Raw genomic sequence first — 26,167 nt, 5'->3', positions numbered from 1 at the left:
GTTAAATCGAGTTGGCTTACATACTTTCTCTACCGCGCGTCATTTCGCTTCGTTTCTTCGATCGTTTGTTTGGATCAACGATTGTATGGAATACACCTATTGGAAATTCATTCTCGTATTTGACTTATTTAATTCCGTTATTTACTAATGCGGTTTAAGTCGATGATTGTATACGAGTATTGGTGAAATGTATATTTAGATAACGACAATCAACATACGATCAAATTGGAATGAAATAACGGGCCACTAAAATCTCATGCGAATAGTTTCACAGTATTTGGGCGCCGAGTTGATGTAAAACATTAAATAGGAATAATATATTTATAATTGTAAAATCTCAGCGAATGAATTTGAAGTAAATCCAACGTTTCGCCTGGCAATCTGGTCCAAGCTTTGCCAAGGAAATATAATCAAACATCAAAATTATCGAATATAAATAGGTACAAGGTTTTCCGGTTCATTGTACACAGAATAAGTCATCCAATCAGCGTTAAAAATGTCTAAACTAGGTATTTGTATTAGTGTGTAAGAGCCCTGTGATGTGAAATGAATTGTGTTAAGATAACATATTATCTATATACGTAAGTGTTGAGAGAAATTTCATTCACAATATGTTGTCTCCTGTCGGTGAATTTTTAAGAAAACATACAATTTTTAATATATGATATGAATCAATTATGTCACAGCATGTATAAAATGAAGATAAATAAACAAAATAAGAGTGAAATTCGAAGAGGAAGAATGTAATTCGAAACTGAATACATGTGTTGTTTTAATGTTCCAGTTAATTTTATAGAGTTGAGATCATGAGTCAATTGAAGCTAGACCACCATGGAAAACCTGGAAGCCATGGCACAGCTAATTGTATTCCATCCCTCCTATTAATATTGTTTGGATTAGCCCATATGTTGTTGTTTGTCTGTCCTTGTAAAAATTGAAAGCTTTTTGAAGGATTCTTGTGCCATAGAAATCAATTGTATGACCCGATTCTGTCGAGTGTAATGATATCGCTGACTTGTCCTCAAGTTTCCTTACATTATCTGAGGACTTAGGAAAGTGCTTTAAACATTGTTTGTGTTTCTTCACCCTCACATTCAGTTGCCTTGATGTTTCGCCTACATACGTTGCATTACAGTCATTACATCTGATTTCATAGACACAATTCTGTTGTTCTTCATTGTGTATTGGATCTTTAATTCTTACTAGTTTTGATCTTAGAGTATTGTTTGTTCGAAAAAATACTCTTATATTTTGATTATATTTCCTTGAAAAAGCTTGGACCAGATTGCCAGGCGAAACGTTGGATTTACTTCAAATTCCTTCGCTGAGATTTTACAAATATATTATTCCTATTTAATGAAGAGAATTATATTTGTAAAATGTTCAATCATATAACTCTAAGTAAATTCATTGTTTCTTTCAGTAATCTGGTCCAAGCTTTTTCAAAGAAATATAATCAAACATTATATGTTTAGAGATAATAACTGTTTAATTAATAAACAGTTCATTTATGGAATATTGTTTAGAAATTAAATTCGTCTAAAAATAAATCACTATAACTACCTATACAATGAGTGTATTTCCCTAGAAACAATTTTTATGAACTTATTCAGTTAATCAATACTTCCAATTAACTCTAGTGAAACATCATTCTGCCTCTCCCCCCCCCCAAGAAAAAACCTCAGTCTCTTTTATTGAATGTGATTACCGAGACATCATTTGATTGATTCATTGTTTAAGATGAACCATCAAATCATTCTTCATGAGAATCATCTAACGAATAATTTCTTTATGAAAAGCACATATGAAGAATCGTTAGTTCATTAAGTATCATTGACTTATATCCCGAGTAAATCACATTTTAACTGATCCATAAGTAAATAGTCAATTGACTAGTGGTTGTGTTTTATTTATATCAGATTTCACGATTGACTATGTGAAAACACTATTAGTTCTATCATTTCCATCATTTCAGTAATTTTACAAGTTGTCATTATAACTTTAAATTACCGATGTTGTATAATAAGATATCATCTAGTTTTTATTAATCTTGTCAATATATTTGATTGGATAAGCACCTATGTTTATTTTTCATAAAATATATTTAAGATTGATAACTTGTAAGATAATTCATTTGTACTGGTTATCTAAATATTCCCATTGATGTTGAAGACTGCGATTGAGATTATGAGTCAATTGAAGCTAGACCACCATGGAAAACCTGGAAGCACTGGACAGCCGTTTCGTCCTATTGTGGGAATCCTCAGAAGTTGGTGGTCTATCGGTTAAGTGCTCTGGCGCGAGACTGGTAGGTCCTGGATTCGAGTCTCACGAGGCGGGATCGTGGATACACACTGTTGAGGAGTCCCACGATAGGACGAAACGAATGTCCAGTGGTTCCAGGTTTCCGATGGCGTTCTAGCTTCAATTGACTCATGATCTCAACTATATAAAATTACTAAAATCTCCACAAAACCCCCTTCTGTTATGAATTTGTATGACATTAATCTATTTCCATAATTCGATTACTTATCTACCTAATTGAACACCTACATTTAGATTAAAGTGGTTAGTTCTTTTTTCATAAAGAATTGTGTTTATTTCAGTTCCATGTGTTTTTATTCTCATCATTCTTATATTGAACATTCTCTTCTAATAAATAAGTTTAAAATCTTGTCATAAATTAACTGTCTAACCTATTGATTACAGCTTATCTTTTCATTTCTAACAATTTACTTTTATGATGTTGACTCTTTCGTTGTTTTTCGATAATTGAAATTGAAAGAAAGTTCGTCTCACCGGTAACCCCTGAAATTCTTTATTTTTCTTTTCTTCTCGTTGTTGTATCTATTTAAGATGACCGACCGTTAATTGTACAACTTGCGTCAAATGATCCATGTGAATTTGCGATAGCAACGGAAATGCTTGCACCATATTGTGATGGAATTGATTTAAATTGTGGTTGTCCGCAACCGTAAGTTATTTTCTGCTTTTTTCCCCTCCTCCCCCCGTACTTAAATGTACTACTTAGATTTGTTCATATTAAAACTATTTCATCATAGTCATATACTATTGATCCAGATCAAGTTAGACACAGACTACTTAGTGAAGATGGCTAATCAGTTCATAAGGCAGTTAATATTCGTCGACTAAGGTAGTTGAGACATGTATTACATATGTCCAACCATTGGCTACATTGATATCTTATATGTAGGAAGTATGGTAATTGAATGCATTGACTACTTCACTTATCTTGGCATTCTCATCAGTCCTGATGGTTTGGTGTCCGACGAAATCTCGTCACGCATTCATAAGACTCTAATGGCTTTTGCCAACCTGCGTCACTTGTGGCGTGGACGAGATATCCGTCTTCCAACCAAAAAGCGAGTTCATTGTGCAGCGATTCGCTCCGTTTCACTTTATGGATGTGAAACATGGGCATTAGGAATAGAGGGTATTCGTAGGTTACTAGTATTCGGTCACAGGTGTCTCCGAGGCATTGCTCATGTATTTTGCGACCAGTGAGTAACTAAAGCCTGGGTTACGAATAGGGTACTAGGTAAGGATGTGAAATTTATTGATTAGCTAGCAAATCTTCATCAGCTTAGGTGGCTGGGACATGTATTACGTATATCCAACCACCGCCTACCTCTACGGGCGATGTTATGTGGTGTTGAAGTAGGCTGGAAGAAAGATAGGGACGCCAAACCGCAATATGACATTAGTCTATGAAATCACTGACAATTGAATTGAACCATACTAATAGGTATGGAATACCTGGTTGGGGTTTACGTAATCATCGTGACAAATGGTTAGAGTTGTTGAATGCTATTATTCAAAATAGCTTGCAACTACACATGTGCATCCATTCTTTGTCTTCCCCCGAATTTCGAACTTCTGAATTCCTCATAACCTTCTTCGTGTTTTTGTTACACTAATTTATATCTTCTTGGATCGTATATTTAGTGCCTAATCTCGATCACCGCTGCTACTGTTGTAGTGAACGAGGTCAGGTAGGAAAAACAACTTTTGGAACTGTCCTACGTGATGTTATTGTTTTTAGTTTTGTTTTTTAATTATTGAATACTTAGATTATTTTATTTTCCTGGTTGTAAGACGTTGCGTAATGAATAATCTGTTATCACGTGTTGTACTTATCTGGAATTATTGTTAATTTAATACGATCCTATTACTTACATCTGTTTCACACATGACTTAGTTATGTCGTTATTCTAACTACCTAATTATGTTTGTGTGCATCCAGGATTTTACTCCATATTTTTGTATTAGTTCTGCGTCATGATTGAATTGAGTGCGATAGAGAAACTGATATTTTTCTGAAAACAAAAGTAATAATGACTAGTCACTAGTTAGAAATAATTGGAAAGATACCATTCTTTCATCTTCCTGCGGAGAACCGCAGGGTCCCCACACAATTTCAACATACGAAATATCTAGCTTTGTGCTCCTCTGTGTGGGCCTTGTTTGGAGTTATCGGTTTGTAAAAACGATGATATCACCAAACGATAGTTGTCAAACAGTATCTTACACACTGACCTGAGATCGATTTTATGCAGTGTTTAGGTAGTTTCTGGTATGTGATTTACTTTTTGCACTCATTTATTCTTGTCCCGATGTGAAGATGAATAACTGAAACTATGAACATCTGCTTTCTGGCGGGAATTGTGTTTAGCTCTTATCTTATACCTTCTCCTGATATTTGGTTGCCTAACTTGTGTAGCACCATGAACTGAAACGGCAGCGACAAGTGAATCGTCATTGTCAAAATGTTTGGCTGTGCATTACATTTCAAGGATTCATGACATTTTTTCAGATGCCATAGACTTGGGGATTCTATGCACCTGTGCTAAACCAATGATGTGTTAACCAGCATGAGCAACCTAGCATCAACTCTGAGTCCTTATTGGTCCTCGAAGTAGTGACTTTTCGCCTAACCCAGCCGGTTGAGTCCAAAACATAAACATCAGCCTCCGCTACACGAATCGTATATTTCAGACATACGTGGTTTATATACAAGTATACCAGACCGCATCACACCATCTAATGAAAAATAATAATCAAACAAGATCAAGCCAAAAGTGGCTGTGCGTATGCGAGATTGTAATTAATAGATTGCGAATAAGTTGAGAATGGTAAATCGTATAACGTTAGTCAATAGATCAAATGAAAGCTTACGATAAAAGGAATAGGAATATATGTAATGATAGTCCACAAATAACCCTTAGTAGTTGTCATTTATTTATTCCTCATTCGGATGTAACATCGAGTGTGAACCTTATTTTACTTTCCTCGTTTTTTGTTGGTTGTTATCTCTTCATAGTCACATATTTATCCACGTACCTTTTGAGTTCATATTAATTAGTAATAAGTTGGAGAAACAGTTCCAGCTAAGTTGTCTTCTCTCCGTTAGCTTCCCAACCTATCAGAACATAGGTCAATGATATGATAACTTTCTTCTCTTTGATCTCAAGGCTGTCTAGTCACTAATCGAACTCACGTGTTGCCAGTCTCAAGGTTTTACTAAGTAACCCATCGCATTACGGCCGCAAACTAGATCAAGACAAATTTCGCTCCTTGTATATTAAACACAGACAGATCAAGAACATAATAGTGGCTGGCAAACCGGAACCTGACATATGAGTCATTGAAGTCACTGACCTGGTCTGAACCCTGTTGACAAGTACAGACTACCTGGTTGGGGTCCACATAATCATCGTAACGAATGGTTATTGATGTTAAATACCATGATTCAGAATAGTTCGCAATTACACAGGCGCATTCCCTCTTTACAATTCCGTAGATCTTGAGCTTTAAAATTAAATTATAATTTTTATTTCACGGATTTGTGTTTTCTTCACGAATCTTATCGTTCATTCCTAGTGTTTTCTAATACCCCTGGCGCCAATACTATATATACGATTCTGCGATTTGTCTTAATAATCTCTCCTCTGTGCTAATATGGTGTGTCAAGTTAGTAACTGGACTTAGTGTAAATGTAATAAGAATTATAATAAAAAATATTTTCATCGAAATTGAAAAATGACTTCAAAACATTTCATACCGTGTAAATTATCTGACTTTGTAAACCGTATACACATAGTTCAATGGAAAAAAGGTCACACAATAGTAAAAATAATTCTTACTATTGAGAAATATTTCTACTAATATCAATTATAATCAACATCAAGCCTGTCACAATTGTGTGATAGCCCTAATTCCTATACCATATCAACATAATAAAATGAGATTAACACAATGAATAGCAAGCTAGTTGAAGTAATCATAGTATTAATTATATTGTGACCGGCAGTAACCCTAGAAGAGCTGCAAGCGGATGTTTTAAACGATGTACTTGCCTTAAGTCTGGTCACTTTTTGTATTATTAATTTAGATAAAACCTGAACAGAATTTATTGGAAAGAATACTCTTCCTTCATATATTGGTGTTCGAATACAAGATTAGTTAAATATCTTGAACGAATTTTTTCATGCTGTCATTATCATTTCCTTTTGTTCTTTATATTCTAGTTGGGCAATAGGTAGTGGATTAGGATCAGCCCTATTAAAAGAACCTGAAAAAATTGCCAATATTGTACATGCCGCTCGAAATACAATTCCTCGATGGCGTAATTCGCACATGGAAAGTTGTAAAATGTCGGACGATATAGAAGATTTAGACAAAAATAACAAATTAGGAAATAAATTTAAGTCTATAACACGATCTCACGGTCCATTCTCAATTTCTGCTAAAATTCGTATACCAACGACAAGTAATAGATCTGTTGGAGAGGGGCTTTCATGCGATCCAGTTAGTGGTAAAAAATTTTCATGAGTTTTTTAACATTCATTTGTGCTCTGGATATAACTTAATTATTGAACTGTCTTTTTTTCAGATAGTCTATTCCGTCCATCGGTAGTAATATAGTTATCTGTATTTTGATGAAAGAATACTAATAGCGTAATCAAGGCTATTTATTTAAAAAAAGGAAATCTTTACTCAGTACCATTGAGGAAATTTTACTAGTTTTTATAAAATTACTAAGACAGAATATTTAATCTGAGAAAATTGCAGTCATAACTCAAGTGGTGGATACATGAACTCTTAACTCGTTACCTAACAGGAAACAGAACCACTCACCGATACCATAATAAAGTATTAAAACTATTGAAGTGAACGATGACTTGATGGGGAAAACCTTCATTTCCACCTGTCAAATTGAACTGTTCGATATAAATTAATGGAATATAGACTTAACAACTTACCAACAATATATCCCTGGAAATTTTACTAGTTTACTTAATAATTCAGAAATTAGGGATATATTCAGCTTCGAGGTTGACAATTCCAAAGGTACTATTTATATATTTTAGTTTGGATAAAATGGGAGTTGCAGCAGTTAGAATCACTAGTATTTATAGAAAAAGTGTAATGCATTAAATTGTACCTCATTATTAAGTTTATTATATCCTTTACGAAAATAGGTTAACTATTGAGTCAATAAAAAAAATTAGCTTAATTCTTTTTGAATTTACCATAGTCATATAAAAAAACTCTGTTGTTTCGTTTATAGATATCAGTCTATTTAGCATTATTCAGATTACCCGATTAATTTAGTCATCCAACGAAGCTACATCATATCTTTTCAGAATAACATGTTTTATAACCAACAGTACACATTTTTTTATACTGTTTGAAGCCGACTGTTTAGATGTCTGCTTTCAAATGTATGTTGACAATTTCATTGAAATTAGCTCGGAAATTACCTGCTCTAACTTAAATACTGCTACGAAATCTCAACAGTTGTTTACTGTGTAAATCAGTTAAATATTTCGTGTTGTTTATTAACACATTTATTCACTTAAATTCAAGCTAATTCATCGATAACGTAACACTTGTTAAATTCAAATAAATGTTAACATGTGCAACTGTGCATGAATTAGTTGTTAAATGAATAAGAAAAACTACACAACGTACATACGTAACTAATTTCTAAACGACAAAAAAACTATTATCCCATAATCTTATTCAGCTTTTTAACAAATTCTACAACCAAAAATACAACATCATAGACAGTGAAGTTGAATGTGTTTTTCAAAGTTCATGTATAGCTTCAACACAGCTCAAAGGAAATAGATTCAATCTCGTGAAAATTAGAGTAGACAGTACTAAGTTGTAGCCGTTAACTAATGTTTTACCATTTTCATTGTTGGTTCTGCTAGTTCAAGCCATTTTCAGTTCCTCATAATTAAATACTTCTGTTTAGTTTGGATTTGATGAATAAATCGATCTAGATTGATCAATTTCTGAATCATGAATGAAGGACGCTGAGTAATTAAGTTCATCTGGGTCAAACCGCAAAGTATCACGAGCTATCACTGCGAAGTAATTACGGAATAACTGATTCGAATAAATAATCTAAGCCTGCCAAAGTGGATTCATTAGGTAGTCTTCATTTGAACAACCAGCCAGTTAAGGTGATTCGTAAGAAAAACAGTCAGTAACCTTTTCCATAGTTGCTCAATTCATATTCTTTATCCCATTATTAGTGTTCAGTAGACCACATTTCCTAGATCCTCATATCATACTAAAAATATCAAAAGCAACTTGCTTAGATCGATGAGGAAATCGCTGTTGTCATATTTAATAAAATTGTTCTGAAATAACTGATATTTTATTTAAAAATCCTGATAGTAATAGTCTCAAGTCGATAAACACTTATCTTTATCATTGGTGGCCTGCTTTAACATCTGGGCTACCTGTTCTTGTCATTTAGATATTTCAACAACTTATCTAATTTTCATCAGAAGGAGTTTTTGTGGATATTATAGTAGTTTTAATAATCGAGATCATGAGTCAATTGAAGCTAGACCACCATGGAAAACCTGGAAGCACTGGACGGCCGTTCCGTCCTATTCTGTGACTCCTCAGCAGTGCGCATCCGCGATCTCGCCTCGCGAGGTTCGAACCAATGATCTCAACTATTAAAACTATCTAATTTTGTTTGTTATAATACTCTAAAATATACTTTTTAACTAGATCAAACTAACCGTTGAACTTGTCCGACGTTTAGCTGTAATGGGTGTTGACTGGGTTACATTACATGCAAGAACACCTCAACAACGTAGCAGGGACTGTGCTTCATGGAATGTGGTTCAAGAATTGGTCGACTGTAAAATTAAACATTGTTACCTTGGTACTGATATTCCAATAATACTGAATGGTGATGTCCGTGGACTAAACGATGCATATGATGCTCAGGAAACGACCGGTTGTCATGGTGAGTCCTTAACCGATAATATGATATGTAAGAGTATGTTAGCATATTACTTTTCCTTATGACAAGGGGATAACAAATGGTCCCCTAAAATTCTTCACCCATATTTTATAAACTGATTTCCAGATAACTTCGCCGAAAGTCTTGAATTTATCCTAACCAAGTCAAAGCATCACTGGTAGATCATACATTATGAAACTTCTTGACTTAATAACCTGTACATATATTCAAAATTCATACAGATCGATTTTAAGGTAATGTCCCACTAGTGGATGGATAACCATCAATTATAGTGTTATTAAAAAACCAGGAGGTACCGATCAGCTATTCCACCATAACTTGAGACTCTTCAGCAATGTGCATCAAACTATATACATGTGTTCACTGATAACCAACCCGGAAATGAGCCTCCAAATTTCTAGTGGAAATTCGTGACCGATGGAGTTTAACCGTATCAAGAATGAGACGATCGTCACTAATGTGTAGCACATATATATCTGGTGCCCCCTTGTACCAACACCTATGTATTTAAATAAATAATGTTTTAGGATGAAATAGAAGCTTTCGCTTAACGTATTTAGTAGCAGTAGGTCACCGATGCCTCCACATAAGAACCTAGGCATATTAACGATAAAGGAGGACAAAGAAGAGAAGTTGGTAAATCATAGTAGTCCTTAAGATTATGTCAAGTTTTCTCTTTAATGACTCCTGGGAAGTCGCTTGGACTAGCTCAGCCGACAGCGAATTCCAACAATTGACTTTTCCCGAGGGGTAGAAGGTGTGCCTACACTCCGTTCTGCTGTTTTTTCTCCGGTTTCTGGGTGTTACTCCTAAGGTTTGTGTTGGGACTCAGCCTAAGTAGGTATTTAAGGGGGGGGATGCCCAGAAGTGTTAAGGATGCTGTAAGTCATTAGAAGGTCACCTCTAATATGCCTTTACTCTGATAGATAAAGGTCCAGGAGTTGGAGGCGTTCTTCATAAGACTTGAGTTTCAGTCCTCGAACTGATTTCCTGGCTCGCCTCTGGATACGTCCAATAGCGTCCTCACCTTTCGGAGTGAGAGAGGAAATACTATGTTTTCGTACTCTAAATGGGGACGAATAAAACTGTTAAGGATTATGTTCGAAAGGCATTTTTGTCGCAGCGTAAGACTTCAGATCGTAAGGTACTAATACTCCTAGATCTTTTTCAACTTGGGATACCTCCAGAGGGGTCACCTAAGTTGTAGTTGTAGTCTGCAACATGTCTAAGATGGACTACTTTACACTTTGAAGTGTTAAAGATAGGTCCGTTGTTATCTGCCCAACTATGAAGTCAAGTCGGATCCTCCTGAAATGCCGATTTATCCTCTTGGTTGCATACTTCCTCCCAGAGTCCTACATTATGGGCGAAAAGTAATAAATCAGACGATACCTGCCGTGGAAAATTGTTTATATAAATCAGGAAAGGAAGAGGTCCTTGTTCTGTACCCTGATGGACCCCATTAGGACATTACGTAGCCTGAGAGAAAGTGAAGTTAACTCTGACCTTAGGATGTCAATTTTTAGATATGAAGTGAACCAATCAGTTAAAAGTGATTTGATACCTAGTCGCTTGAGCTTATTGATAAGATATATATGGTTAACCCTATCAAAACCTTTTGAGAAGTCAAAGTATATGACGTCGACCTTTCCCTTGCGATTAAAGATGGTTGTCCATCAGTCCACCGCGGTCAGCAGGTTGGTTATATAAGAGTGAACTTCTCTGAAACCATGCTGTGCCTTTTTTAGGTGCTGCAGTTTCCGGTACATCAAGTCAGCGTTCAGGTTCACTTCTGAGAGTCTGCGAGACCATAATTTATGGACGAGCCAATCAGAAGCGTTTGAGGGATTTCAAGGTGACAGCGCCAATTTCAGTGCCTGGTGCTCATGTAAAATCGGTTTACAATGGATTTCAAAGAAGACGTGATAACTAAGCGTCTACAATAAATGAGACTACTAAAAAGTTCCTTTATTTGTAATTGCAGTAATAAAATGACTTTTAGACTTTAGACAGACTACCGTGATGTTGTCCTTCGATGTAATATATGTTGGAGGAAGACGTCTTCTAGAATAGGAACTTTTTTCGCTCGATCCAGATTGAGACTAAGGCAAATTATAATAATTGCCGCGAACTGTACAATAAAATCACTAGTAACATTGACTGCAATAATCGCAGATGTTACTGAAGCTTCGGCTGTCGAGTGGTGTAAGTATTGTAGGGATATATGCGTAATAAAAATGACGAACTTACACAATCGGAGTACACGCAAACAATATTGAAGCTATGTACTGGAGGCTGAGAGAGTATTTGCGACAATATCATAGCTCCAGAGACCGACTATTATGGAGCCATATGGATGAGTTTCTCTACCTTATGCATTACGATTTTAGAACCTTTGAACCTCTTTCTAACCTTGACAAGTTTTTGGATCATGTAAAAGGAGTGTATCCACTTTAATTCTTTGGTTTTGTATAATATATTTTTACTCTATACTGACTGTTTGCTGATTGGCTAATATTTCTCAAGGTCACTTAAGATTTGTTCAAAGGTCGTCCATAAATTATAGTCTCGTTACGAGTCCTGTTGAGTTGCAGGTGAAGCTCTCATCAATATAGTTAGTATGGGTCGGTCGAAATGTCCGAAAGTACTGTTCTGCCAGAATGTCGGCGGCGTCACCGTCATCGGGCCATTAGGACCTAGCAGTTAGGAAACTTTGGTTTTGGCTTGTCGAAGAAAGGCTGCACGGCGGAATAAGCTTTCCGGATTGTAGACAAACTTATCGATAAGCTTTATTCTATATTGAAACCTGTCTTCTCTTGTTGCCTTTGTGCATATATTCCTTGCTCGCCTGAATTGCCTGTATGCACTGTTATTACCAGTTCGTTTGTATTCCGCCCAGTAATACCTTTTGCGGCTTAGCAAACGAAGAGTGCAATCCTTGATGACTGTAGGTTGCTTGTAGATTTTGGGGACCGGTAGTGGAACAGACTGCCTTATAGCATATAGGATTGTGTGCAGTAAGAAATCCCAATGAGTATCCACACCAAGTTGAGGGTGAACTTCCCAGTCCACCTGGTGTAGATTGTCCTGTAAAGCTGACATGTCCAACCTTTTGAAATTCCATCTCCTGTTGTTGGTGGGATGTCTTAGCTCAGTTTTGCTAATAAAATTGAGGTCTATGATGGCGTGATCGCTTTTCCCCAAGTGAGCCAGGATTGAGAGGTTATCAATTAGGAATTCTTAGTTAGTAAATACGCAGTCTAAGTGTGGCGGTGTTTGACTGTTTCTCCAACGAGTTTCTGAATTGACATTTTCAAATAATCCCGGATCTTCAATGAGGTTGAATAACCGAGCTTCGGTAGAGTTGTCACCTCCAATGTACGTATGTTCACCGAAGTTGACTCTAGGAAGATTGAAGTCTCTTAGAATCAGGATATGAGTGTATCCGAGATGAGTAGAGCAGGAAAATCCTTCCAGCATACGATTGTCGAACTCGATTTCAGTAGTGGGCTTCTTGTAGATGACGCTAACTAGACACCTCGATGTGTTAGAAAATCTTACTGAGCACCATACAGACTCATCAAGATTGATAAACTCGCTAAAAAACGCTAACCAGAAAAAAAAATTCAAACCATTTCAACTCTGCCCTGGGAGTTGAAGGAATAATTATGACGTCTCATGATGAAAGCCGAAATTTTTCGGAGGTCACGAGACCGATGCACCTTCTAACAACCAGAGCAACACTATAGGTACATGGAACGTTCGGACAATGTGGGAGACAGGAAAGACCAGTCAAATAGCAATGGAAATGAGGAGATACAACTTGGCAGTACTCGGAATCAGCGAAACCCATTGGACACAAACCGGACAACAAAGGCTAGGTACAGGAGAGATGCTGCTGTACTCCGGTCACGAAAGGGAAAATGCTCCACACACTCAGGGAGTTGCTCTAATGCTGTCCAAAGAAGCACGAAATACACTTGTGGGATGGGAATCTCATGGACCCAGGATAATCAAAGCATCATTCAGAACAAAGAAGCAAGGGATCGCAATGGACGTTATCCAATGTTATGCACCCACCAATGATAGCAACGACGATGATAAAGATCAGTTCTATGAAAGGCTGCAATCAATTATAGCGAAGTGCTCACGAAAGGACCTCACCATCCTGATGGGAGATCTAAATGCTAAAGTTGGAGTGGACAACACAGGATATGAAGATATAATTGGATGACATGGACTAGGAGAGAGAAATGAAAATGGGGAGGGACTTGCAAATCTATGCGCATTCAACAAATTCGTTATAGGCGGCACAATATTTCCACACAAACGCATACACAAAGCTACATGGATCTCGCCGGACCACACCACAGAGAACCAGACAGATCACATCTGTATCGACAAAAAATTCCGAAGGTCAATGGAAGATATGAGAACCCGGAGAGGAGCTAACATAGCTTCAGATCACCACCTGGTTGTGGCCAAGATGAGACTGAAGCTAAAGAAACACTGGACAACTTGACAAACAGCACTACAAAGGTTCAATACAGCCTTCCTTCGAGATACTGACAAGCTCCACGAATTCAAGATAACTCTCAACAACAGGTTTCAAGCTCTACAGGATCTACTGAATGAACAAGAAACTATTTTGGAGGACAACTGGAAAGGGATAAAAGAAGCACTAACTTCAACGTGTCAGGAGGTTCTTGGTCCTAAGAAGCATCATCATAAGGAATGGATCTCTATGGGAATCCTGGACAAAATTCAAGAAAGGAAGAACAAGAAACTAGCAATTAACAACAGCCGAACACGAGCAGAGGAAGTCAAAGCACAAGCAGACTACGCAGAAGCAAACAGGGAAGTGAAGAAAAGCATTAAAGTCGACAAGCAGAAATACATGGGAGAACTAGCAACGACGGCAGAAATAGCTGCAAGAGAAGGGAATATGAGACAACTATATGAAACAACGAAGAAATTGGCAGGGAGAAATAGCAAACCAGAGAAACCAGTCAAGGACAAAGAAGGGAAGACAATCACTGAGATTCAAAAACAGAGGAAAAGATGGGCAGAGTACTTCGAGGAACTGCTGAATAGACCAGCTCCATTGAATCCACCCAACATCGAAGCAGCCCACACTGACCTTCCAATAGATGTCACTCCACCAACGATCGAAGAAGTCAAAATGGCCATCAGACAAATCAAAAGTGGGAAGGCGGCAGGACCTGACAATATACCAGCTGAAGCACTGAAGTCAGACATTGAATTAACTGCAAACATGCTTCACCTTCTATTCAAGAAGATTTGGGAAGAGGAACAAGTGCCAACGGACTGGAAAGAAGGATATCTCATCAAGATACCAAAGAAAGGAGATCTGAGCAAATGTGAGAACTACAGAGGCATCAGTTTGTTATCAGTACCAGGAAAAGTTTTCAACAGAGTGTTGCTGAATCGGATGAAAGACGCAGTAGACGCCCAACTTCGAGATCAACAGGCTGGATTCCGTAAGGATAGGTCGTGCACAGACCAGATTGCGACACTACGGATCATCGTTGAACAATCAGTTGAGTGGAACTCATCACTATACGTCAACTTCATTGACTATGAGAAGGCGTTTGACAGCGTGGACAGGAGAACATTATGGAAACTTCTTCGACACTATGGAGTTCCTGAAAAGATTGTCAACATTATCCAAAACTCATACGATGGACTACAGTGCAAAGTCGTGCATGGAGGACAGCTGACAGATGCATTTCCAGTAAGGACCGGGGCCAGACAAGGCTGTCTACTCTCCCCATTCCTCTTCCTTCTGGTGATTGACTGGATTATGAAGAATTCGACATCTGAAGGGAAATACGGAATAGAATGGACTTCTCAGAATCAATTAGATGATTTGGACTTCGCGGATGACCTAGCCCTCCTCTCTCATACACACGAACAAATGCAGATGAAGACAGCAAATGTAGCAGCAGCCTCTGCATCGATAGGCGTCCACATTCACAAAGGAAAAAGCAAGATTCTCAAATGCAACACGGAGAACACCAACCCAATCACACTTGATGGCGAAACTCTGGAAGAGGTGGAAACATTCACGTACCTGGGAAGCATCGTTGATAAACAAGGAGGATCGGATGCAGATGTAAAGGCGAGGATTGGCAAAGCAAGGGCAGCATTTCTACAATTGAAGAACGTATGGAACTCAAAACAACTTTCAACTAATTTCAAAGTGAGAATCTTCAATACAAACGTCAAGACAGTCCTACTGTATGGAGCTGAAACGTGGAGAACTACTACGACCATCATCAGGAAGGTACGAGTATTTATAAACAGTTGTCTACGCAAAATACTCAACATCCATTGGCCGGATACTATCAGCAACAGCGTTTTATGGGAGAGGACAAACCAGCTTCCAGCTGAAGAGAAAATCAGGAAAAGGCGTTGGAAGTGGATCGGACATACATTAAGGAAATCACCAATGTGCATCACGACTCAATCCCTAACTTGGAATCCGGAAGGGAAGCGGAAAAGAGGAAGGTCAAAGAACACACTACGCCGGGAACTAGAAGCCGATATGAAAAGGATGAATAGCAACTGGAAAGGAAGGCTCAGGACAGAGTTGGATGGAGAATGCTGGTGAGCGGCCTATGCTCCTCGACGAGAGGTAACAGGCGTAAGTAAGTAAGTAACAAGATGGGATCAAATATTTATCTTCAAGAATTCGAGTAACCGTTTCCAGCAGGCAATCAAAGGTGAGCAATCATCAGCCTAACCACGCCGTAACCTTAAGTTTAGTCAGATACGACCCTATTGTCAACGACCTGGGAACATGCAGTAGCGAAATCAAATAAAGTTAAATCTTAACCGAAGTCACATGATAAAGATTCGGACAAAAAAGAGGGGAAAAAATAAGATAAAGTTACAAAAGTCTTGAATAAAATTTAACACAAGGTAGGACGAAAGAATAAAGAGATGACAATACTGTCCTGCAAAACACTGGAGGGATTTTCAACTTATTCTCGTAGAGATCTAGTACAAACTAAAGTCGTTTTTATCGCTGACTGATACTAGTGGATGGACTGTTAATTACTGGTGTGCTTTAGGACGCTCGAAGATTCTAGTTTAAGGCTGCTTGACTGTTCAGACGGACGATCTCAGTCTAGACTGGGATCATGAACAGCTTCTTAAGTTAATAAAAGAATAATATTCTTCTCACTTTAAGACCAAAAAATTGTGGTCTGGACTCCATATGAGGCCATGAATGCGCACTTTGTGTGATGGACTCTCGTTGCAAAGCAAAGACATCCTGGGTATTGCAAGCTCCCGGTCCTTAATTTGAGAAGATACATTTTTCAGATATTCCTATCAGATAAGTATCACTTTATACTTCCAATTTGAATCGTGTAAGTTTCCTCGTCCTCTTTATCTGTATGAGTCTTATGTAAATGGACAGGTAACCTACCTACACAGGGTTTTCCGACTTGGTAGCCACTTTCCATTCTACGCTTTTTATGGTCTTGGCAGTCCACAAGTGGAATAGTCAGCTCCAATTCAGTTTTGTGCTTGATCCTAGCATCATATGGCCTATCTGGATGCATATGGATTCCAGTCGGCAACTATCCTCTATTAGCACGAAATGCTTCGAGAGCTCCAGCCGCTATATGGGAGGATGGGAAGGTTATCTTCATCCGCCGTGGTCTAGAATCCCCATCCTTCTTGGCTAGTCTTACCAATTGTTGAGTCAATATGTTTTTGAGCTTCAAAGACTGCTTGATGGATTTCAAATCCCGAATAACAGAGTCTGAGCGGTCAGGGTTCGTTTTTCCTGACACAACGATATTTCTTCCGCAAAAGAACGTCTCGCGAGATTCCTTAGGAATGTTCTTGATGAGATTGCGCTCAGAATATGGTATATCGAGCAGTATTCTTACATCCCCATCTGATTTCAGTAAGTGACTAGCTAACAGAACATCCTGTGTGTCAGCAGTGTTAGTGAGTGTTACACGAAGGAATCTTGGGTGATTTTGGTGCTTGGAGTCCCTCTCACGAGTGAACTGTATAACCGTCAGATACTCTATTTTGGGAAGTTTGAGTTTCCTGCTTCACTCTTCCCAGAGCATCCTGTCATTTTCGTCTTGCGAACTGAAAGGTCAGAGCTGTTTTTTAGGTTCATGATTATGAGAGAATCATCGCGAGCCATGATCGTTTTCCCTGGTTTTCGAGCACGTTCAGGTTCAGTACCTTTTTGTTTGGTAGTTGAAATGTATATCGAATTCCCGTGCTCCTTGCTGACTGGTTGGACAGTCTTACAGGTAGATCGTCCGACCTAATCATTAGTTGATTTCACTACAAGACCTGGGATGTTCTACTTCTTAGACAGTGACACTCGGTTCTTTTGAACTTTGTTGACGGGGTTTCAATCGCCTACAAAGTTTTTGGGGACCACCGTTGCATTTAGGGATCCTGTGCTGGAGGACCCGAGTTCGCTGAGAGAGTATAGTATCGTCGATTTCATGATGGTGCTGGACTTAAACATATCATCACAAGTGTCGATGCATGCTCCGACGATACTAACGTTGTCGACATCCCTCACTATGCGTCTTCATTCGTTTACCCGTTTTAGGATTACGTTTTTTCGCAGACCCGTCTAGAGAATGATGTTGCTCAGAAAATCATCAGCATTCCTCTTGCACGTACCACATACCCACCTGCGATCCTAATTACTAAATCACTTGTAAGCAGTTACTGTGAGACTTGTGCATAATTCATGGAACCAACCTTTTCATTTGTCACACTGTGTGCCAGAGATGACGGCGAAACAAGATCCGGATGGCGTGCATGAATTCTTCATGACTATGGTGAATTATCCAATAGATCCTAGCAAACGTTTACGACCGTAAAACAAAAAAACAATACACCCAAAACGGATAAAAACGGTTGGTGCAAAAGGTTGCGATTCACTAGAACTGGCCTTGATGTGAAAAACTGAATAGGAAGCTGAGGCAGAACCACAGTCAATTATTAACTTGGGTAAAACTCAAAAAGAATAGTTATCTACCGAACGTTAAGCTCAGGACAGATTCTTTGGATCAAAAATGGTACTTCCGTTGCGTAAGGACACAGCAAATGTTTGAGAAATGCAAATCACGTTAGGACTGGACTTCCAGTTCGTAAGGCGCGCTATCTTCTGCGGATTTGGATAATCGTTATGCTGTATGAGAAATTGTGAATGTTGACCAATTGGTAGATTTAGTGCTCGCCACGAGACCTAATGGTTTTAGTCTTGTCTCAGGTTCTATGGATGGGCAGTGCCGAGGAGACCCACACAAGGACGAAATATGCGCTTCGGATTTTCAACAGTGCCTCAACGAATGTCGATCCTGCTACGGCTGTCTCAAGAATAGTCAGACTTTATTAGGAAGGCTAGAATCTCTTCAGGAACGATAACCGCTCTCACACTTTCTACCAACTTGACCACATGACCTTTGCCTTGTGATTGGTTGTTCTGTTTTCTTATTTCGCTAAATTACTACATGCTCGAAGGCCATATTCTGCTACTTCGCAACAATTTTGAGTTGTCTGTTCCACCACATATATCAAGTAACCTGCAATTCTGTCTTCCTGTGTTTGCCGTCAAGGTTTGATGCGTTGGGTATATTTGACTGTTGTCAGTTCTGAAGAGAACTGATCGTGTTAGAGTAGCTCAATCGTTTTTGTTCCTAGATCCGTGACATCTTAGGCCGTGCTGAACCCCAAAACAAGACACAACAACTTACGACGGGGATGGCAGTTAAACGTTTTGCTGATAGGCTTGGACGCCTACTGGGACGACAGTTCAAAGTGATTGAGATGTTATCTGATACTCAAATCACTAGAAACTAAACACTATCAACCTCCGTATTTGTATTTAAGCTCGATAATAACATCAATAATATTTCTGAGTTTAATTATAACCCATCCTCAGATATAACATTTGACACCTGGTTTTGCCGTTACGAAGACATGTTTAATGTTAATTTGGGAGATCACAAAGACTTTTGGAAAGTACGTATATGTTTTACGGAAACTCGGCGCAGAAGAACCTGACAAATGTTTCAACATTATATTGCCTCAAAACCCACGTGAATAACTTTTTCAGGTACCATCAATTCACTTAGTCAGCTGTTTGGTCTTCGATTTTTAATTCTCGTTATTGATACATGAAGCTGACAATGAACAAAGCGGACGATTTCCTCACACATGTTGGAATAGTCAATCGAGAGTGAAAGCAGTTCAAATTAAAAACTTTCTGAAGGCCAATTTAAATCATTAGTACTTATCTGTAGTTTAAAGTCTAAAATATTTGCAGATATTCGTACAAGACTGTAACATCGTTATCATCGGGACCTAGCGTTAACACTTAATGATGTTGCTGAAAAAAAAATTAACAATTAACGAACCCGAAACACGACACCAACCTAGTCCAGTTCGGTGATCAAAATAAATGCCGTCCTAATTCTAAGACTCCAACGTCCACATCATTAAACGAAAAACCATCTAAAGTCTAAAGTTCCCTGTCAGGTGCTGGCATTGTGGTGCTTGGCATTTTGCAAGTTTCTGTCCGTTTAAAAACCATTACTGAAAGGAACGTTATACTGTTGAACATTGAGACGTATTGCAAGCAGCAAAATAGTCACCGGAAATCAAGTTTCTGAAGAAGATACAGCTCAAATATAAAGCCATTTAAATCTTTTCGTGTATTTACGGCAAATCAAGTACATAAAACGCCGGCCAGGAATCCTATTGAAGTTCTGATAAATGGCCATTTGATAAGATTACGATTAGATACCGTTCCAGACATAACAATCCTTTCCAGAAAAACGTGGACTAAAATGAGGAAATCCAGTCTGCAGCTTGCAAGTCAGTTTGCAGTGAGCGCAACAGGTGATAAACTGAAACTTATCGGAGTTCTATTGTGCTCATTAACACTCCAAGATGTGACTATAAGTGGAATATGTTACATATCAGATGATAATTTGAATTATTAGTAATAAATATATTTCTTGTTATATCCTAATGGGTAGAAAAATTGTATTTTTGACGTTTTGTGACTTAATGTAGCCACTTGTTCAGAGTAAATAAATAACAGAATTTAATTAACACAAGTTTAGATAATACAAAATTTATTAGGTTAAGACTGGTTTGTAGTTTCAGACTTCAAGATACTCTACTACGAAACGTATGCAACAAAATTTTAAATAAAGAGGAAGAGTAGCGGTATATCACAAAAATCATGAATCAATTTATAGACGTTTATGCAGGTTTGGGGCATTGCACTACAATGATAGTAAATCGTCACTAGAAAAAAAGGTGCAAACCCAGTGTTCCGGCCGAAAAGACCAGTACTTTGTGCAACATTATCACATGTGGGCGTAGAACTCCAACGTCTAGGAAAACAAGGTGTTCTATCACCAGCTTCATTTCCAGCTTGGACAGTTCCCATAATAGTCCTCAAGAAACCAAATAGTACACTGCGGATCTGTGCAGACTTCTCGACGGGATTAAATGCTGCACTAGAATAATATTATTATCTCTTACCAGTTCCAGATGGTCTTTTTACTGTCTTAAAAGGTGGAAGCTATTTTACAAAACTAGATCTAGCTGAGGCCTATCTCCAAGTAGAGGTCGACTCTTCATGCCGTGAATTACTGACAGTAAACACATCGGGGTTTATTTAAGTATAGTCGACTGCCTTTTGGAGTGAATATGGCACCAGAGATATCCCAGCAACTGATGAGTACCATACTAACTGGCATTACAGGTGTAGCCGTTTATTTAGACGATATACTCATAGTTGCAACATCCCCAGAAGATTCATTTAGTATTGTTTGTTAGAATCTTCCATCGATATTTTTGGACTGCAACTGGTCAGTCTCTAATTGGCATATTTGCATACTGTGCGTATCGCCTCGATATAGCCTTAATTCACAAGCATGGTAAGCCACTATCCATCTCTGCTGATCCCCAGAAGAGTTATATGACCGGACCACAGTCGTGCTGAACCTCATAAAAGAGCATGGGTTCAAGTGGCGATCAGAAAATGTCAATCCTACCTAAGATCTATGAAGTACCTTGGATAGTTTTAGACGGTGCTCTGACCCTAAAAATATCTAGACTATGAAGGAAATGCCAGCTCCACACAACCCACAAACTCTACGTCCGTTCCTCAGACTTATCAGTTATTACTCCGTATTTTTCCACCCCTACATGAAAAGCGAACACCACTTAGTCATCTACTTGGAAAAATATTAAGTGAGAATGGACAAGTGTCAGGCGGCTTTGTCATTAACAGTTGCATTTGTACATAGTATGGGAGCAGTAGCTTAACACAAATTTCCAAATGGAATGGAAGAAGCAGTAATACACGCATCCAGATCACTAACAACGGCGGAGAAACGCTATAACCAGGTCGAGAAAGAAGCGTTCGTGACGGTTTTCGCTCTATACTGTCCTCACAAAATGCTGTATGGCGCATTCCGCGAACCGACTTCAGAGGTGAGCGATAACACTGCTAGGAGATGGTTACGACATTCAGTATTGGCGGACAGATTTTTGTCAGGCAGACGCCCTACCTCGCTTAATAAGTAACTACCCTAATACTAATGAATATTCCGTTGTTTCTGAGATTTCTACTACAGATTACGCAAACAACAGTTTCATGGATGCAGTGAGAGACCTTCCCGAAACGGCTTGCCAAAATCACGGACAAGACGCTTCATTACCTTCGAAACACATGCCCATCGTCCATAGATGAGGAATTAAAACACCTATTTCGACGACGGCAAACCCTACGTTCGGTTGGAGGGATGCCTTGTGCTTGGAGAACATGAGGTGATATCACAAGATTCACAGGAGAGCACTTAATTCCATACTGGACATCCAATAATAGCCCGAATAGAACCAATTTCATGCAGTTACGCATATTGGCCGAAGACGGACGCTCAAATAAAAGACATCGTGAACAAGTATGAACAGTGTCAACGTGCGTCAAAAATCCAGCGAAGGTTGAACTAGTAAATTGATCAGAACATCCATGGTCGTGATTACATCTGAATTTCGCAGGTCCCATTAACCATCAACAAATACTGTGTTCTAACCTCTCAACTAGACGTTGTTGATAAAAGCACAACATAGGAACAGGCTAAAACCAACTACGACGAATTTCTACCCAGTTCTTATGCAATTAAAAAACCGCCTTCGTAAGTGGTTAGTTTGTGGAAGACGAAATATAGACAAATTTTACACGCTCAGCAAGTTTAATCATATCCTTTACAAGTTACTCTGCCATTCAAAATAACAATGACACAAACTTGTCCTTGTGAGCACAGACTGTCTACCTTTTCGAACTCTATAATGTTCGTAATTGGGGTTAGGGTTTACATCACAAACCAACACCAGTTATGATACATAAACAAATAATATATTTGTAATATCCCAATGAGTAGCAAAATTAGATTTTCTGACGTTTCGTGACTTAGTGTAAGCCACTTCTTCAGAGAATAAAAAAGTGGTACATAAATGTTCTCTACCCAGATGGATAAATGAATTTCACCTGGAAATACAATAGGCGCTACCTGACTGGTTCATTCATAAACTGTAACCCATCAAGTTCAAATGTTTTAAGATTAGGGATCACGGACGGTGTCGGTTTGTCTATTATATGCAATCTAGAGAGATGCAATTTGGCACGATTGGCAGTATCACTCCTGCTTTATGGCTTCAAGAAACTATTTTTCATCATCTTAAACATTCTGAACAGTCTTCAAATGTGATCCTACTGATCCGTTGTACATGATATCTGAATTTTGCGCGGAAACTTAAAGGTTGCGTTCTCGGTTCTGATTGACTTGTCCCCAAAGTATACTTTTACCATATATCCCATTCATTAATCTTAATACTTGCACCAACTGGCTATAATCGGCCTTCCACTGAGTTTCCCCCCATTATCCTTGGTGATATCTTCTTGTAACAACTAGCACCCAACCAGGTTATTTTCGGCCCCCACGAAAGCTGTTTCTGATATGTTGACTGGGGATGGAAATGTTTTGTAGTTGTAAGACGCATATTGAAAGATTTTGCTGTTGAGTTACACTAAACATCCTTAACCGTGCACTGAGTAACACAATCTGCACTAGGAACAGGTTTTCCTTGTATTTTAGCTTGAGCATCATATTGTATTCGTTGTTTCGTCTCACAACAGCTGTCTTTGTCGATTTCATAAATTTTAAAGACTAAACATTGCTAGATTCTTAGTTCATAATAGCGAGTTGTCCTCTATAACGCAAAATCCATAAGGCCTATCTTAAGACTGTTAGTATAGTGTATTTCAGCTCACTATATATATATATATATATATATATATATATATATATGAAAACCCCTAAAGAATTGTTCTAAATCACTTGCTTATTTTAGGTGTTATGGTCGGCAGAGCCTTATTAAAATTCCCACATCTTTTTACTCCAAATTATATCGAAGTTGAAAACTCACTTCGCTATTTATTTGAAGATTGGTTACTTTTGTCTACACAGTATACAGGAGGCACGAGTTTTGTAACTGTTCATCAACAAGCATATTGGATGATGGAACCATTTCTGGACAAAACAAATAGACTAATTTTGCATAGTATTGGAAGTTTCCAAGGTTTGGTCGACTGGTTTTTTAAATATTTGAAGACAGAAGACAGCTGATTTGTATATTTTCTTTGTACAGTAAAGCACTTTTCACCTTAATTGTCACACCTATTTTCTTACAATTATTTCCAATAAAATAAATACAGCTGTTTTTAGCCGACTATTAATTTCAAGTGAATGATAGTCAATCTTATGAAGTGTTTAAACTTAATATGCGAATTCTAATCAGTGACCATGGAGGCATACTTTCTTCGCAACTAGTTGGCTGATGACCACACGCAACAAAAATTGTATGCATGAAACCACTTTAAATTATTAAACTACTTACATGCCATTTGTTACTTTTATTTAATTAACGCATACTTAACTTCACACTATCAATTGTTTTGTACAAAAATCAAAATAATGGCAACAGAGAGATCCTATAAACAACACAGTCAGTATGGAGAAAAATAAAGTTGACCAGTCCACTTCCTTCTAGTTTAGACAATAATTTACTGAAGCTAACAAACTCTGGTCAAAATATTTATTCATGGCTTAGGATAACAACCATAAATCCTTATCATATTCCAAGTGACACGTCTTTCTTTATCTGCTTCTAATATCGGATGTCAAACGAACAAACAATCCTCCACCTACCTCAGTTGAGTCATATTAAATGAATCACTAGACCTTTCCCCTATTTGCTCAAAACACCAAAATTAACCTTAGTAATGTTCACTTGTCGATTACATAACACTGGAATGGGATGATTATCTACTCATCTTCCTTAAATGGTCATTTCCTAATGTTGTTAACTATAAAATAGCCCAACGCTGCAATGCATACCACTTGGCAACAGAACACTGGACATTCTGACGACCAACCATGCTGATAACTCGTTAGCTTCCTAGGTTTATCACGCTGTCTCAAAAGATTATAGTTGATACAACAAGATAGTCATATCAGAGTTACTGAATAGAAATCTGATGTAGATGCCAAACAAAAAACATATCGAAGCACTACTTGTTTATAGTACCTAACCAGCCACTGCTACCTAACGTACAAATCTGATAATACTGACTACTACCTATTTCCTACAGAATGCACCCTGATAACTGTTAATGGGTTTATACAACTATTCGAATGACATCCGTCGCAAACGACAATACTAGGAATTGCAAATAAATGTTTTATTTGATCTGTAGTGCGACCTTTGAAAGTCAAACAATTAGACCTAAACAAACCTTTGTCTCTGTAAAACTAAAGCTTCTATGGATTTTTATCTAGTTGAGTTCACAAGTAGAGACCAAAAAATCCGCCCGCTTCATAATGAAACGGACCCTAAAATCCTGAAGCACCAATTACATATTTTACATACACTTAGAAATGGTTGGATATTCCCACCAAGGTAAAAAAAAACAGGAAATAACCAACTTGCAAGTTCCAGCGTGGTCAATGGTTTCTACCGCCAGAACTTTGGGATTAAGAAATCTTAACAGACTAATCGGTCACTTAATTACCAACCCATGCTCTCAGAATTCTATGATTCCTAACCTTTTATGGGACACCTTTTTAAATGATTGGTCACTATGATTATACTTAGTTTCTAGATCTTTCTAAAACTGTGATTGAACTTCAAGCGTAAATTAGTTCGTGTCTTTAGAAGTATAAAAGTTGTCACGAATTTCCCGACTTAAATCTCCGAGTCAGCAACAGCATATTACTCCAATCGAAAGTTTTGCACAGCTATCGTGCTTCACCTGAAAACTATCAAAATGGCTATTTAGCGAGTCATAGGACGGTTGAGTGTTAACCATAACTTGTCTTAAATTCTTCAAACTTAATAGCCTGGTGTACCGCACCGACTACCATTCGAACGTTCTTACCAGGGCTTATCAGGTTGGAAAGTTTGCAAGCTCCTTTAGACAAATCCCGCGAACCGCTTGCATTTATATCGTCATACCTTACAAAGTGATGAGCAATCACATCGTTACCATTCATTCCCATAGTAGAAACAGGATGCACATAAGAACGCTCAATTTTCCCATTAATTTGACTATAAGATTTCAAACTATATGCGGAAAACCAGAAATTCGATCCATATCATAGATCTAAAGTATTCAACATAAACTGAAATCGCAAACTATTGTTATAAAAGACTGTTGAATAAAAAACTACTTAGAAACTAAGTTCCGAGTACAGA

General features: G+C 38.0%; 1 protein-coding gene across 1 annotated transcript in view; it reads left to right on the top strand.

Moving 5' to 3' along the window:
- Smp_026700 (tRNA-dihydrouridine synthase, putative) overlaps positions 1–24,315 on the top strand; it is a 29,721-nt gene extending 5,406 nt beyond the window's left edge. The window contains exons 3-6 of the mRNA XM_018790814.1: positions 2,857–2,974; positions 6,549–6,828; positions 9,058–9,298; positions 23,765–24,315. Of these exons, the coding sequence (XP_018645836.1) occupies positions 2,857–2,974; positions 6,549–6,828; positions 9,058–9,298; positions 23,765–24,039 (914 nt within the window). The 3' untranslated portion in view covers positions 24,040–24,315. The remainder of the gene's footprint in view (positions 1–2,856; positions 2,975–6,548; positions 6,829–9,057; positions 9,299–23,764) is intronic.
- Positions 24,316–26,167: the final 1,852 nt, after the last annotated feature.

Source organism: Schistosoma mansoni (genome assembly GCF_000237925.1).
Source record: "Schistosoma mansoni, WGS project CABG00000000 data, supercontig 0013, strain Puerto Rico, whole genome shotgun sequence".
In the NCBI taxonomy this organism is placed as follows: Eukaryota; Metazoa; Platyhelminthes; class Trematoda; order Strigeidida; family Schistosomatidae; genus Schistosoma; species Schistosoma mansoni.
The sequence above is the reverse complement of the archived record's forward strand: the minus strand, read 5'-3'. Positions and strand labels throughout refer to the sequence as shown.